Raw genomic sequence first — 17488 nt, forward strand, 5'->3', positions numbered from 1 at the left:
TGATGATAAATAATTAGGCTTTCAATTTCATTTTTATAAATTTCCTACGTGAAATTAAAAAAGAATAATAATCAAAAGTGGAATCAGTCTACAGCTTTCTTTACAAACAAAATACTGAAATGAAAAATCCAAACTGAAATGCGTTGAGAAAAAGATCAAAGGACCCAGAGCCTTAAGCAGTGTGGTACTAGAAGGGATTCTACTTATTTTAGCCAAAATGTGCAAGACTAGTTCATTTGAGCCAAAATATAACTGTTACTGTTGAGAACTGGGCAGTTCCAAGAGGACAGGACCAATGGAGAGTTAACCAGCAGAAAAGTGACTATAAACCAAATCTAGAAAACTGAAGCCGACCAACTTGTTGTTTGGGAACAACCAAAGCCCTTTGTGGGAAGACGCAGGCAGGCGGGAGTCATACTCAGTTCAGTGCGATGATGAAGAAACCAACTGGTTACATGTCACCTAACAAACAAGTTCTCAATTCAATCAACAGACCTTTCCTTTTGGTGAGTAGGGGGTAGAGCAGATTAAAAACAAAACAAAACAAAAAAGCAGAAGAGTCTTTCCCATAGCTTAGCAATAAAGCATAATTAGATGCTTTGTCTCAGAGTCTTAAGATTTTTAAATACTGATCTTGTATCCTGTAACACTGCTAAGTCCACTTGCTAGTTTTAGCAGCTTTTTAATAATGTCACATTTTCTATATCGACGATCATATCACCCTCAAAAAAAGACATTTTTATGTCTTCTCTTACAACCAAGATGCCTTTTATTTCTTTTATATTTGTTTTCCTGACTGCACTGGCCAGAAAATCCACTACTGGGATCTGCTGAGCTTCCTGCATTGGTGGGTTTGTAGTTTTCATCAAATGTTGAACATTTTCAATATTATTCCTTCAAATATTTTTCTGCCCCTGCCTCCTTTGGGATTCCAATCACACATACATTAGGCTAGCTGAAGTTGGCCTGTAACTTATTAATGCTCATTTCATTGTGTTTCATTCATTTTCTTTTCTATCTGCCCTTCACTGTGGATAGTTCTATTGCTATACCTTTAAGTTTACTAACATTTTCTTCTGCCATGTCTAATCTGCTGATACCCCATCCAATGTGTTTTTCATCTCAGATATTATAGGGTGTATCCTCTTAAGTTTGATTTCTGCCTTTTAATATCCTTCAGGTATGTTTTTAGCTTTGATCACATGGAATACAGTTATGATGCTTCAGTATCTTTCTCTGCTACTTCTAACACCTGTGTCAGCTTTGGCTTGAGAGATTAATAGATTGATTTTTCTCCTCCTTACAGGTCATGCTTTCCTTCCTCTTTATGTGACTGATAATCTTTGATTCCATTCTAGACATTGAGAATTTCACCCTGTTTGGTGTTGGATATTGTTGTAGTTCTATAAATATTCTTGGGTTTTACTCTCCAATGCTTCACAAATACTTAAAAAGTCATCTGATCCTTTCTGGTCTTGTTTATAAAATCTTAGGCAGGATCAGAGCTGCATTTGGTCAATGGTTAATAATTCTCATTACAGACCCAAGATAATTCTGTATCCTTTATCCAATAACCCTACAAATTATGAGGTTTTTGGTATGGCTGGGGAGAACAGGTCCCCCACCCAGCCCTGTGTGGTGAGCATGGTAAGAAGTACCATCACTTCTGGGCAGTATTTTCCTTGGCCTTGGGGAATTTCCTCAAGCGAATGTGCTGATGAATATTCTGCCTAATACTCAACATAGAACGTCTGCAGATCGCTAGTCCTCTCTCTGGTACTCTGCCTTGATCTCTCTGCATTCTCCAACGTCTTCAACTCAGGAGTCCTCCAGACACATGAGCACCCCCATGTCTGGGCCATGAGCCTGGAAATTCCCGCACAGCATTAAAGCTGGGGCAATCAGGGGGCCCACTGATTTTCTGTTTCTCTGGTATCATCACCTTTGGCTGCCTGATGTCCAGTATCTTAAACACCACTGTTTCATATACTTTGTCTGGTTTTATGGTTGTTTAGATTTTTTATCTAGGATTCTCTTTTATATCTCTTAGTGAGATTTTCCACTTCCTTAGGTTCTTATAAAGGTTATTCCCAGGTATTTAGTAATTTTTATTGATATTGTAAATTTTTTCATCTTTCTAAAAGACATAAGAAAAAGTTACTTTTTCCTTAACCATTCCTATTTTCTTATTGGAATAAAAAAAAAGAATAATCATCCATCAAACTTCTGTTGTTGATACTGTCACAGAAATTGAACCACAGAGACAGGAGACAGGTCACATAAGGAGACAAGAAGATTCTTAGCAGTTCAGAGTATCCAATTATACCCCCTCTTACAACAATGAATATCATACCTACCACTAAGAAATTATTGGTTTAGATATCTATCTATTCTTATTTGAATATAATTCTTTTATCTCAAAGTAGAAAATAATTGAAAATAAATATTTTCTGGGGAAAAAAATGTGCCTATGACAGCTATAGAACTTGGTTTAATTGCTGAGCTACTACAATTTTGCCGATATAGTCACCTGTGCCTAAATGTGCATACGAGCATCGATATGAAAAACATCGGAAACTCACTGAAATTCATTGCGCAGTTCGCAACACAAGCAACAAAGAAAACACTATTTTTGGTCAAAGCTAGAAAAGCTGAGTTTATATTATGTGCCTTTATAGGATTAGTATTTTCTACTGACACCAAAGTGGGGATGGGGGGAAAGGGACTCAATTTCAGGGAGAAAACAGCTACCATTTTCATAAAGCAGCCATGCTTTTCAATTTGAGACTGAGAATGGTCCTGTGAAGGTTAACATATGACGGCTGAAGGTGCTTATTGGGAGGAAGTAGATGAAAGAGTAATTCGGAAAAATAGCATGAGAGTTTTCGACAGGTTTTATATCTTTAAAAAAATGATGACAAAACACAATGGATCCTTGATAACCCATCTCAGTGTCTGAAGCCCTCAGTGAACAGAATATAATTTATCACATCTACCCCAAACTATTCTTGCTTTAGAATAACCCATTTCTTCTTACTAAGTTTCTACTGAAATGGGAATGAAGCATGTATCTCATTTTAATGGTCCATGTATAATGAGCCAGCCCTGCAATCTTGCTTCAATGACCCACAATGCTTTGTCTTCCTGTGGATTATCCCGAGTGTACCAAATTAACAGGTAAATCTGCTAGTGCAAAGAGCAATGCAAAAAAAGCTCCATCTCCTCACATATTTTAAAAAATGGACACCAAAAGTGTTTCATCATTAACTCTAAATAGTTGTATATATAATAATGGCATGGTGTATGATTTAGCATTTTTTAAAAAACTTATTTATGTGTGTGTGTATGAGAGAGAGAGAGGGAAAGAGAGAGAGAATCCACAAGCAGACTCCCCACTAAGCACAGAGCCCCAACGCAGGACTCGATTCCAGGACCCTGAGATCATGATCTGAGCCAAAACCAAGAGTCAGCCACTCAACTGACTGAGCCACCCAGGACCCCCTGATTTAGCATTTTATTTATTTTTTTAAGATTTTATTTATTTGTCAGAGAGAGAGCGAGAGCACGCATAAGCAGGGGGAGAAGCAGGCAGAGAGAGAAGCAGGTTCCCCGCTGAGCAAGGAGTCCGATGCGAGATTCTATCCCAGGACCCTGGGATCATGACCTGAGCTGAAGGCAGACGCTTAACCGGCTGAGCCACCCAGGCATCCCTGATTTAGCATTTTATTTTAAGATTTTATTTCTCAGAGAGAGAGAGAGAGCACAAGCAGGGGGGAGTGGCAGGCAGAGGGAGAGGCAGGCTCCCTGCTGAGCAACGAGCCCAAGGCTGGACTCTATCCCTGGACTCCGAGATCATGACCTGAGCCGAAACCAAGAGTCGGCAGCTCAACTAACAGAGCCACCCAGATGACCCTGATTTAGCATTTTAAAACAAAACTGTTACACTGCTGTTTCACATGTACCCAATGGAATCTAAATAATGATTTTGAAATCCACACTATCCATTTTTTAATAATGAACTAACAGAACCTTCATACTGCTCCTTTTTACTCTTTGAACTTGAGTTGTAAATCTATTTACCCCATAAAATTTTATTCTAATATAACATTTTTATGCATGAAAGATACTTATTGATTATCCAACATACTTCTCTGTAATAAAAATACACATATAAATGGCAACTTAAAAAGGATGTCCTTTGATCAAAAGATTCTAAGTGCTTATAAAAATTCTTCTGTATTACATGTTCATTGCAATTATCACAGCTAATCAAAACAACTAAACGTGTTAATTTTGAAATATAATTATTAAGCATTAAAAATTTAGAAAGAAAATGTCTCTTAATGACAGGAAAGTGGTGCTTTTTTTCCAATTACTTTACATTTCATTGAATGGGAAGTTATTTGCCACTGGAATAAACAGAATTGGATAGAAATTAACAGCAAAGAGAAGGTATTGACCACATATTTGTGGTCAATTAAGTGTTCATTTAAATCCAGTGAGTACATGGAAGCAGCAAATAAACAAGTAGAGAAGAGGTTGAAGGATAGCAGCAAGCAAAACACAGGAAAGCAATAAAAAATGGATATGGATTTAGAATGTCAAATCTTGGGGCGCCTGGGTGGCGCAGCAGTTAAGCGTCTGCCTTCGGCTCAGGGCGTGATCCCGGCGTTCTGGGATTGAGCCCCACGTCAGGCTCCTCCGCTATGAGCCTGCTTCTTCCTCTCCCACTCCCCCTGCTTGTGTTCCCTCTCTCGCTGGCTGTCTCTATCTCTGTCGAATGAATAAATAAAATCTTAAAAAAAAAAAAAAATAGAATGTCAAATCTTTTTTGCAAAAGTTAATGAAAGTGTCTTCTGAATAAACGTTTGAGAAAACACAAAGCCCTAACTTTCCTCTTGTGCATGTTCCTTCTATATCAAGATGGAACACGGATCTGATCAAAGGAAACAGCACTTTTTACCTCCTCCCTGAGATCTCCAACCAAGGCCTCACCACACGCTTCTCATCTCAGAGGAGGGTAAAATGAAGACAGACCGTGCTTCACAAAAGAATATTTCTCGACTTCATTCTTCTAACAAATCCCGCATCCTCTCCTCCTGCTCTGTGTATGGAGACAAGCCTGAGGGCACGGCTGTGGGTTTGCCACCTAGATAAAACAAGATGCCCTGCCTGCCGGGGATCTATCTTGCACACGCTCTTTGTTTTGCTCTCATTACATGTTCCTTGAGGCACAATACATTCTTTGATAACAGCTGGAGAATGGAAAAGGTGGGGTTGTTAAAATTGGTATAGCTCTTGCTGCCCACCCACACGACATACCCGAATTTTAAAAAACCCAAAATTGATCAAAATATCCCATTTCGAGTGTCCTACTTTCCCCTACAGGGAATATGTGAAAGGCAAGAAGTTCTGGGGTTGTTTAAAAGAGCCCAACATTTTGTTCAATATTCTGAACTACGCACTTGTCTTGCATCTTTGAGAAGCAGTTCCATAGGAGGACTCGGGGGGAGTAACCTCCCTTCTGTGAACTGGGAGAAAGAGCACAAAGAGCGCAGGAAAAGAGAACCGCAGGTGCCTACACACGTTCTCAGTCAGCTCAACCTCAGAAACACACATATGGAAACTGAACGTCTAGAAAGCAATTCCTTTGCCACTATCCATGGCCATGCTCCCCAATTTGAAGACCATGTTGTAGATCATCCACATTACTACTTTTTATAGGGAAGAACAACCTGGAGTCTTCTGAAACTCCACTCCTTTCTTCCTGGGGCATACAAAACATTATGTCATTTCATTTTTGTGAGAACTCTCTGAGGTGGGTTATATTACACTCATTTCACAGATGAGAAAATCAAGATCAAACTGGTTAGGTCACTTGTCCAAAGTCACACACAGAAGTTGAACAGAAATATCTGAATTCAAGGCACCTTCTGTTAAAGCCCATTACTCACATGTGGTTCTCATTTCTAAGCTTGCTTGTCTTTTCCTTTCTTATACCCCTCCTACAAAACCAAATCCCCTAATACCTCATTATAATAATATACAATGTCAACTAGGATTTATTAGCAGATTGCTTGTGGGCCAGAAAATACACAATTTTATGTACATTAGAGCCTTTTAATGCTCACAACACCACAAATGAGGTATGACCAACCCCATTTTGCAGGTATTGGTGGCTTGCCTGAGGTTACATTGCTGATGCTAATTGGTAGTGAGCTGGGATTCCAACCTGGATCTGTTGATGTCAACATGCTCTTAACTGTTATGATAAACTGCTCCTACAACAGCAGGTACTCTGACAGTATAGGCCTAATAATGAAAGAGGTGGTCACAAATTTCTATGTCTACAAAGAGCAGGTGGATAAGGGAACTGAGCAAAGCAAGTGTGGCTTTACACGGGGTGGAGACCAGAGTGCTAAGGACCAGAGAGGCTGTGCCCTTCCTGAAGGATAGCACTGGCCAAGCCTGCTTGTGTGGGGCAGCAGAGCCCGGTGGCCAGGCCTTCTGACTGCTCAAGAGGGACCGGAAAGTGGATTTTTATATGAAATCTTACAATTGTTAAATGCTGCCAAGCAATTAAGAAATATATTCTGATTACCCCCCTTTCTTTATCCGAAGGGGGAATGAAGCATGAGAGACTATGGACTCTGAGAAACAAACTGAGGGCTTCAGAGGGGAGGGGAGTGGGGGAGTGGGATAGACTGGTGATGGGTAGTAAGGAGGGCACGTATTGCATGGTGCACTGGGTGTTATACGCAACTAATGAATCATCAAACTTTACATCAGAAACCAGGGATGTACTGTATGGTGACTAACATAATATAATAAAAAACCATTAAAAAAAAAAAGAAAAAAGAAATATATTCTGTGTGTATATCCATATATATTTTGAACTGATTTTTTAAATACATACACACATACCACATTCTGGGCAGACTGGATGTGGTTTATGAACCGTCATATTATAACCCTTATTTAAAAAAAAATTTTTTAAGGTTTATTTGTTTAAGTAATCTCTTCACTCAACGTGGGGCTCAAACTCACAACCCTGAGATCAAGAGTCATGTGCTCTTCTGACTGAGCCAGCCAGAGGCCCCTAACTTCTGACTTTCAAAGTGAGTGAGTGATGGGCTATGCCCCATGTTGAGAAGCCCATTACTCTATTTAAAATACCCGACAGCCAATTCTCTTATTTCCGTTAAATAAGAACATGACATTGCTGATTTGGGGACCTCTTGGACTTTTTAGGCTGTCACTAGTTCTCTGTCCTACTCAGAACTACAGCATCTGTTACAATGACCCTCCCATAGAAACGGAAGCTAAATAGATTTAAACCTGAGAGACCTGAGCACTGCAGGGAGACCGGGAGGTTTACAAGCTGGGGCCCGGGTCTTGGGAGAAGCCACAGCTCAGGTGTGACCTCATCTCAGCCTCCCCCCATCTCAGTGCTTGTTTTCTGCCCCCAGCATCATGCTCACTCCTGCACCCACACCTAGTACATGCAGGAGTTCAGTAAACATCGTTTTTTGCTGCTGGAATGAGAGGCTCTGCTCCTGTCCCTCCCCAAAGCTTCATCTTCTCCCATCCCGACTCTAAAAGTTAGCCAGGTAAATTTTCTGTTGACTGCTCAGAGCTCCAGAAGCTACTGATTTAAAGATCTCTGTTGAAACATTCATGCTCCTTAAATACGAACAATACTGGTGGGTGGGGCTGTTGCTAAAGCTGTTATTTGCATTCCTCTGTAACTATAGCTTTTTTTAGTCTGGTAATTTCACTAACGGGCTTCCTTTTACAAATTTAATGATAGACTTCCTAGGTGTAAATACAATGTAGATCAGAATATTAAATCACATTCTAATTAATTCTATTCCTTTAATCCTAATGCATTAAAAATTCAATCAAATATTTTCATCCTTTGTGCTATTATGGCCAATAAGGCAAATATTCTAAACACATCAACTTGAAATGGAATCTGATTTTCAAGCAATCAATTACTTATATTCGCTGGTATAGGTGGTGAGCTCTCGGTCATTGTGCAGCCACTTGAACTCCAAAGGCCAGCTCCCTTCAGCAAGGCAAGTGAGAACAAGGCGGTTGCCTTCCAGGTGAATCTGTGGTAGGCCTGGCTCCGTTTTAAAATAGGGCACAACATCATCTGAAATATTAAAAAAAAGAGAGAGACAGAATGAAGTACACATGAAAATGGCATCTATCCAATTAATCAATCACTTATTTAAACAAACCTAATTTTTAAAAAAGTATAAATGATGGCTATGTGGCCCAGTTAAGTAGCCAGTAATCCTTGACCCCTTAGAAACATGTAATTCCCTAGATGATATTTCAGAAGGTAGAAAGCTCAATGATCAGCACCGTTTGAAAACATCTGACAAGTTCATCCAAGTTATTTCCATTTATGATTAATACCTGTTTAACACGGGCGTGCTGGACAATCTCAGTCACACAAGCCTTGGTTTTAACTTGGCATTGTATTTTCAAAGTAACAACCAAGGTCTACACAGAGGCTGTGAAAGAAATTTCTTCATATAACCTTCAGTTGGTTAAAAAAAAAAAGTTAACTAGGATAAGCAAGATTACCATGCATACATAAATGACAGGAATCACCATCCAGCTTCCACCTCCCTCTCTCTCTCTCTCTCTCTCTCACACACACACACACACCCCTCATCTCTTTAGGGCCTTCCGCCAGGCTATAAATCCAGAAACCTGTGTGTATTTATACAACAAAATCCTACCCGGCCATGGGAATGCAACAGCTATTGCCCCCCGCCCCCCACCTCGATGAATCTCACAGACACGTGCGGAATGAAAGAAGCCAGACAGAAAGAAGTTTATAGCATATGCTTCCACCCAAAAGGTCATGAAAGCTCAAAATGAGGTAGAACTCATCTGTGGTGTTACAGGTCAGGATAAATGTTACCTCTGGGGGATAGGGATGGTGTAGGGGTGTAACAGGGCAGCTTACGGTGAGCAGGCCAGGACCTATTTCTCGATGTGATCATATGGGGGCACCTAACTTTGAGAATATTCATGGAAAATTACTCTATATAAGGTTTGTGCAATTTCTGTGTGTACACTTCCACTAGCTAAAAATACATCAATATGAACACAGGACACTTAGCTTCTCGTTCCGGCCCCGTCACGGATTTTCTACATGACCCGGATTAGGGCCTGTGGGTTTCTGTATGCTCATCACTAAAATGAACAGATTCTAGCTTTTCACTTTTCGAATACAATCCCCCTGGCACACCCGTCTCTCTCGGGCTCCCGACCCTCTCCACTCACACATGAACACTCTAACTCTGAAACCAGGCTGAGCCCTTTCCTATGTGAGGCTTTCCCAGGTGCTTCTTCCCAACCCCACGCGCCCCCAGTTCTGCGTGAGCTGACTCGCTCTCACCCTTCCAGCTGACAAAACCTCTCCCCGCCAACACGCCCCAACAAACATGACATTTGCTTCAGTCATGACACCTACAAGATCTCGAAATTAGAGTGTTTATGGATTATACCAACTCACTCTATGCCCTCTTCTTGACTACTTCTCAATCCCAGCACCTAGAACAATGCCAGAGGCAAAGTAGATACTGAATAAAATATTTGCTGAACAAATAAACAGAATAACCACACAGATAACAGCAATAGCTGGCAGTCACTGAGTATTTACTATGTGCTAGAAACTGTGCGAAGGGCTTTGTATGCACTACCTTACTTAATTTTCACAAAAACCCTAGGAGATAGATGCCATTATTATATTCCTTTCACAGATGGGTAAAGGGAGACCCAAGGAAACTAAGTAACTTGCTTAGGCCGTCCAGACAGTGAGTGGTGAAATCACCATTTAAAACTCAGGTAATCTGTTACAGAATTCTCAAATTCTCTATATGATGACTCTAAATGCCATGGGTTTTTCCTTAAGAAAACCTTCCCAAGAACGCATATCTTAACTTCAAGTTTTGGATAAATTTGTGGAATTACTAAACTGGGCTTTTAAATTACAGTATTTTTTAACAAATTACCCATCAAATAGCATATTAACAGTGTTAAAATTGAGACTATTTTTACATTACACTGTAGTACATATAGCTGGGTTTTTTTGTACTTAATATATAGAATTTAATTTTTTTAAGATTTGAGAGAGAGAGAGAGAGTGCATGTGCAAGTGCTAGCAGGGGAAGGGGCAGAGGGAGAGAAATCAAGCAGAATCCATGCTGAAAGTGGAGCCCAACGCGGAGCTCCATCACACGACCCTGAGATCATGACCCAAGCCAATATCAAGAGCCGGATGCTCAACCTACTGAGCAACCCAGGCGCCCCAATACATAGAACTTAAATATATAGTTGACTCTTGAACAACACAGGAGTTAGGGGCACCAAGCCCCCACACAGTCAAAAATCCACATACAACGTTTGACTCACCAAACTACTAATAGCCTACTGTTGACCAGAGGCCTTATCAATAATATAAACAGATTAATACATGTTTTCCATATTGTATGTATTATATACTGAATTTTTATGATACCGTAAGCTAGAGAAAAGAGATGTTAAGAAAATCATACGGAAAATACATTTATAGTACTGTACTATAAAAAAACCCCGTGTATAAGTGGGTCTATACAGTTCAAACCCATGTTGTTCAAGGGCCAACTGCATAGGGTTTATTTTGCCATTGTGCTGGTCACTGTATTCTATTACTGGTATATTGATAATAGAATATTGCCAATCTCTTACTAGTATTCATTCAAATAATTAAACGTTAAACTGTATTTGTAAATGTGGTAAGAGCCTATAAAAAAAGATTTAGCCTAGCCAATGAGATCCCATGCAGAAGCTAAAAGATCAGTAGGATTCAAATACTCAAGTAATATCATGTGCAAAGGCCCTGTAGTGGTAGCAAACATGGTGAGTAAACCTGGGAAGTAACAAAAGACTGAAAAACAAGCAGATCTATGGGCGCATGGAAGACAGAGTGAATGGAAGCAGGGTGAACAAGCTCTAGGCCTTACAGGGTGTTGCAGGCAAGGCGAGCGGACATCCTTGCTTCCGTGCCATCCCTGTGTGGTTTTCAATGGCGCCACTTCACATTCAGAAGTGTCCTTGTGTGAATGATACATTATATGACCACCCTATTCATCAGCCTTGGTCAGAGTAGTGCCAGTGTTACGATGATAATGATGATCGGCCACTAATACAGAAGGACAGCAGACAGCCTTTGAAGGGGCTGTGCTGTTAAAAGCTCAACTGGCCCCACCATGGAGAAGGGATTAAGAGGGGTCAGAGCAGTGGAATTAGACCAGTTAGGGCCACTGTGGTGATCCAGGCAAATGCTCGCAAAGGTGACAGTGGTTTGGGACAAGATAACAGCAGTGGTTGCAGTGGTGGAGATGGAGAGAAATGGGTGGCTTTAAAACAGTATTTAGGTAGGAAAAAAAAATAGTGATGGACTGAATATGGAACTGAGGGAGAGAGAGGTGTCAAGAAGGATTCTTAGGTGTCTGACTTGCATGATTTTCTGTTCAACACATACACACTGATTATGTTATTAGCGCCGGGAACGCAACGAGAATAAGTCACAGATGCCGTCCATAAGAGGGTACTGGCTAGGTCTGATGCAGGAATAGAGAAGGCAAAGGGTCGGGCACTATAACTGAATTCTGTGACTGAAAGACAGGAAGGCAGTCGATCCTCATCTCATCCTAAGGTGCTGCTGCACACCACCCACTCTGAGCTACGCTGCCAGGGCATCCTCAGGCTGACCGCCAGCAGTGACAGCGTGTCTGATGTCCCTCTTGGCTACATACTTCAGCTAAAAGTGTCCGCTCTCATGACCCAACTGTCCACTCAACGGCCTCATAAGGCTGAAGTGTGATGACTATAGCTTTGACACCTTGGAGTTGACTGAGCTCCAGGCTTTATCAGTGCCCTGGCATTTGTACCATATTTAAAAAAGGAGAAAGAAACACCACTTCATATGGCTCCCATGTCCTACAAAAATGAGTCATAAAAAAATATACCTTTTAAAAGAAAAAAGCTTCAAAATAGACAAGAGTGTGAATTTGGTTTTACAATTGACAGAGCATCATCAATTTAATATATTATACAACTGTTTTAAATGTAAATGATACCATAATTCAGTTTTTCCTAGAATTCATAGTTTACTAAACATGCCTATACTCTCCACAAGTTATGCTGCTACTCTGAACTAGGAAAAGAAATCTTCATCAAGAGTAGTTTCACATAGCTGGCCAGCAAATACCTTGTGATCCAAATGGTCACAGAAGTGCGGCTAGCACAGACACTAACATTTATGATAGGAGGAAGGGAGGCAAACGTGTCAGTGCTCTGGGCACTTCCCTGTGTAAGCGACAATCATTACGCAAATACTGTAACACAGATGAGCCAGTGTGCAGACCAACCGGCACGAGTTACCACTGAATACATGCAGATCATGACATTCAGAGGATATAAAGGCAACAGAGCACAAAAGTTTTGGTGACAAAAAAAAAAAAAAGAGACAGAAGTGTTGGGATTCAGGTCTGCACAGACCCTGACAAAAAGCATGTGATCCTTATACACCTTAAATAGGACAGAGAAAAGTCTGAAAAGATCCATAAAGACAAAAATGATTGAGTTACCTCTGAAGTAAGATTATCAAACTCTGACCTGGGGAAAAGTCAATGGTCTCCTTGGTGCTCGTTGAGGGGGGTGCGTGTGCAATCGCACATGTGTATTTTCCCAAATAATGACTGGCAGCTCTCCCTCTCCTTGGGAAAAATGAGTAGTCATTAAGTCAGCTTCTATGTTCTTAACAATGAACACCAAAGACCCTGCAAAGGCTTATTATGAAAAACTCTGGAATTTCTATTTTCATATACTTTTAAATAGAAGAGCAATCAGTTATGAACAAGACAGTCCCGTCTGTCTGGATAACACGGATTTAAGGGCCATCCAAAGGAGAGGAGTGCACGTAATGTTCTCTCAAGATAACATCACAATTTTATGATGTAGAAGTAAGTCACTTCCCTAAGTGGACTTTCAAGGTTTTGATATAATATAAAAGGGTTTAACCTAACCTGTCCAGCGTGGAGATAATCTTCTGCTCATCTACAAAGGGACCACAATCCATTTGCCACAGTCAAGATCATTTACTTCTGTGGGAAACGGGGGAGGAAGAATCCCTGAGGCAGAACCCCGTCCTGCGGCTCCAGGTTTCCCACCCTGAAGAAGGGTGGGCTTGCCCTGGGTTTTAATTATCTGTTCCATCATGGAAAATCCTGGGTCTACTACCAGAAACTCTCTCGCAGTAGAATAGATAGGAATCAACTGCTGGTTGCCAAGAGAGCCCAACTTCAAGCTCCTCTGTGACTCTGTCAATGAGAGAGGTCAGCCAGCATAATCGTGAGCGGTTCTGGGACCTCACCTTTCTCCTCCATTTAAAGCAATAATGAATACGAGAAATAATCATCAACTCCCACACCACAGAGGAGCCGAGTGCACCACAGACGAGGGGGGTCTAAGGCAGACGAACCCCACATGTTCTGGTAAAGTGACGATGAGCGCTATTAGGCCTTGGTAATCAGCGCTGTCACTCAGGCGAGGGTCCAGCGGGAAGGATTAGGAATCACAGCGTGAATGGAGCAATCAGCTGGAGTAGGACCTTTTATTACTGAACTCGGCTTTTTCAACAGCTGAATTTCCCAAGGCGACTAATCTTTTGGTTTAAACCACTAATCTTCCTTTCAAAACTTCTTTTATATCAAATTCAAACATTTTCATGCCCCAAGCTTATGAATTCACAACTAACGGAAAGTTTTATTTTTCAAATCCCAGTGAGAAACAAAAGCACAGGGCATAATGCATCATTTGTGAACACCTATTCCGAAAAATACAGGTAGAAGATCCTTTTCTGGTAAATACAGTCATTCAAATCCCTGCTGCTGGCAGGTCATTATGTATACCTACTGAAGCCGGGAGTTCAATCTCACAGCGTGTTGTGCTTTCTCATAATAGTAATATTAATCTTTTAAAGGCAGCACTTGTGCATTTCAAGTGTATTTCTGAGGTAAAAATGTAAATACGATCAGGTATGTTCTACTACAGTTAAATATGCAAATACGGAAAGGTCACCCTTCAATGACGTGAGATGATACTTTAAGATAATTCTCTTTGGACTGAGTCCTCCGCGTGCTTAGAACAAGCTGATTCAAGCTATGCTTTTTGCGAGCACCTATGGAAGCCTTTGCTGGTTACAGGTGAGATGAAGGAGGAGGAGGCAGCTCTGTGATCAGAGCTAATTCCAGGCTTCATTCTCCTAGCTTATCAGAAATATTTATAAATATTTTTCAGGGATAGACCCATCATATTCTGTGGGTCTAAAAAAAAAAAACAGCCAATAAACAAGTATCAGAAATTTCAGGGCAAAAGGTAGCTACATTGAACAAATATACTATTTCAAACATAATAAAAAACTAACCTGATGACTACAAAACAGACCGTGTTTTCCACATTTATACTCTCGAGCATATCTGACGGGGTGGAACTGCAAGTTTCACCAGAAGGCAAGTCGCCATTCTGGACTCCAAGAGCCAGAAGACCCTTACCAGCCTCCCAGTCTCCACAGAGCACAGCACAGAAGAGGCACAGACAGGAGCTCTGCAGTTACAAAGGACCCTCCCTCCCCCTTCCTCAAGTGTCACTGAGTGTCTCCTGGCTGCTCAGCACTGGGGATACAGCCGGACCCTGCCCCGAGGAGCCACAGTCCAGGAAGTGTGATGCTGGCCACCAAGCCAAGAGCAATTCCAAGAGGCAAGAAAACAGAGGTAGGAAGCCATTGCCTGAGAGGGCCCTTGGTGGGTTCATGGCCATGGACCTCCCGTGGCTAAAGCATCTATAAGTCAGACAGGGAAGGAGCTGAAGGGGCACCAGCGCCCAGAGAGCCCTCGGCAGCCTGACTCAGGCTTCCCAGGAGCCGAGGCTCCAAGATCTCACAGAAATGTGAGGGCTCAGGTACACCTTTTAGTGCTGCTTATGCTGCACAGAGGCTGTCAAAGGCATGTAAAGGCTTGTTAAAGAACTGTCCCCTCCTTGATGACAAATGAGAATTTTTTTAGATTACTGCGTGCCTTTACCCCAATTAAGAAGTGGACTTGGGCAAGCCTCTGTGTGTGCGTGTGTTTGTGGCTGGCCTGTGAAAGGTGAGCAGGGCTGTAGGAGTACCCTGGCCACCCTGGAGAGGCCTCTGAGGGTGAGGGATGGCCTGGTGTGGGGTGGCAGTGACTGCTAAGCTTGGTCAGGGACCGACATTGGGGAGCCGGAGCACACCACAGGAGCAAGTACACCTCACCCCTCTCCTGGCTCTGTCCCATTGTCTTCCGGAGGGCATCATCATCAGAAGGGAGAAAGCAGAACAGAGCTCCCAGGACATATTCCCAGATCTCACCATGAAGTCATCATTTTGGACTCAAAACTTTGACTAGGAAGTGTGGGATTTTCTCTGAGTAGTGTCTGCAGTCTTCTCTTGGCATCTGGATCTGTGCATATGAAAACCCAGAAAGCAGGAGGGGCCCTCAGGTTTCCATTAAACAGTACTGGGAACAGCTTGATGATGCATTCAGTCAGGAGGAAGTCAAACTGATTATCTCTGTTTTCTCTGAAATCAATGCGAATTAACAGCATATTTAAGGGAACTCATGGGGTAAACCTACCCTTCTAATATTTTCCCCTGAGAAAACATTCAAGCTTTCAGTGAGATTAATCTACAGTGAAGCTTATGGTAGAAACATAAATGGTTGTATTTATGTACTGGTTTGATCCTGCACTGTGCTAATATATTTCAGCATATAAATTAATAATAAGAAGAGGCAGTGGGATAGAAGCAATTCCCCTACTTCTCCAAACCGAAATAAGCTTCCAGCTCTCCAATATTTTATTTCAAAGTAGAATTGCACTAAATTGTCATTTCTATGGTTTGTAGTGGAGAAGTAGGACCAACCAAAAATGAGAGAAGAGTTATCAGAAATAACCAACATTTTTTTTGAACATGGTACAGTATTTCTTTCAAATAATCCTAAAAGTTCAACTGAGATTAAATAAAAGGCCGAAAAGTCCAAGAAAAGAAATCCAGAGGTGATTTACCTTGCCCTGCTTAGATGCTTACGGTGAATTTACGCCACGTATGTACTGACATCAAAAGTGGGACTCAAAGGGTACCTAAACGGTAAAGATTTAACATCAGACCAAGAAAATTACATGGGAAAGGAACTTCTTATGGATATCAAAGTTCCAATAGACAAGGCCTATTGATTGTGGCAAAGTTACAAACCATAAAGTTTCCTCAAAGGGAAGTACTCGTGTATGGCGGCAGCTACAGCGAGGATCCTGGAGCCAGACGGCCTGCGTACAGATCTCGGCTCTAACTGTTTCTAGCTCCTGAGCTTGGTAAGCCTGCCTCCTGTGCTTAAGTTTCCCAATCAACAAAATAATAAAACCAACCTCCTTTACAGCAGAGGTGCTCAAGACCTTCTTGTCTCAGGACCCCTTTACGACTTTAAAAAAAATTATTAACCCCACATTCTTGTTTAGGTGAGTTATATCTTTCTATACATAGAAGAAACTAAAACTGAGAACTTTTGAAATATTTATTAATTCATTTAAAAATAGCAACAAGGTTAATCACACTATGTTTTAACAAGAAGTTTAGAAAAAGAAATTTTCCCAAATAAAAAAAAAATTATTGAAAAGAATGGCACTGTTTTGTTTTGTTTTTTTTTCCAAATTTCTTCAATGTCTGGCTTAATAAAAGATGACTAGCTTCTCATACGCGCTTTTGCATTTAATCTCTTGCAAGTATGTTGTTTCGACTGAAGGATGTGAAAAAAGTCCCACCTCCCACAAACATGTAGCTGGAAAAGGGAGGAGTATTTTAATAGCCTTTTCAGACAGCTGTGAATATTCTTGATCCGGCACCAAAACTGAAGGAGTGGCAAGTTTCATAAAGGTGAGACCCCATGTGAAATCTGTAATTCTATCAGTGAAATTCTGGTCCTTTGCTACATTAAAATCTTTCAGCCTATCTCACACTTTGAGTGGATTTCTTATGCCTGCATGACTCTGTTGGTTTGCTGAGTTACGTTGGCATATTTTGTTATACAATATAAAAAATATCACACGTTAATACAGCTCCCTATCTCATCAGAAAAATCCCTAAATAATGGGAACTGTCCAGCTCAGGGTGGCATATACAAAATTCTAATTTTTACTTAAGAGCTCAATTTTTAGGGGTGCCTGGGTGACTTAGTTGGTTAAGCATTCCACTCCTGGTTTCAGCTCAGGTCATGATCTCAGGGTCATGGGATTGAGTCCCGAATCGGGCTTCATGCTGAGCGTGGAGCCTGCTTAAATTCTCTCCTTCCCTCTCCCCACCCCCACTCATGCTCTCTCTTAAAAAAAGAAAAAGAGAGAGAAAGAG

At 41.2% G+C, this 17488-nt stretch overlaps 1 protein-coding gene across 4 annotated transcripts in view; it reads right to left on the minus strand.

Moving 5' to 3' along the window:
* SDK1 (sidekick cell adhesion molecule 1) overlaps positions 1–17488 on the minus strand; it is an 876890-nt gene that overhangs the window by 530605 nt on the left and 328797 nt on the right. For all 4 annotated transcript variants that reach the window (XM_048224631.2, XM_057314981.1, XM_057314983.1 and 1 more), the window contains one exon: positions 7999–8158. In XM_048224631.2, the coding sequence (XP_048080588.1) occupies positions 7999–8158 (160 nt within the window). The remainder of the gene's footprint in view (positions 1–7998; positions 8159–17488) is intronic.

The sequence above is a fragment of the Ursus arctos genome, unplaced genomic scaffold (genome assembly GCF_023065955.2).
Source record: "Ursus arctos isolate Adak ecotype North America unplaced genomic scaffold, UrsArc2.0 scaffold_2, whole genome shotgun sequence".
NCBI lineage: Eukaryota > Metazoa > Chordata > Mammalia > Carnivora > Ursidae > Ursus > Ursus arctos.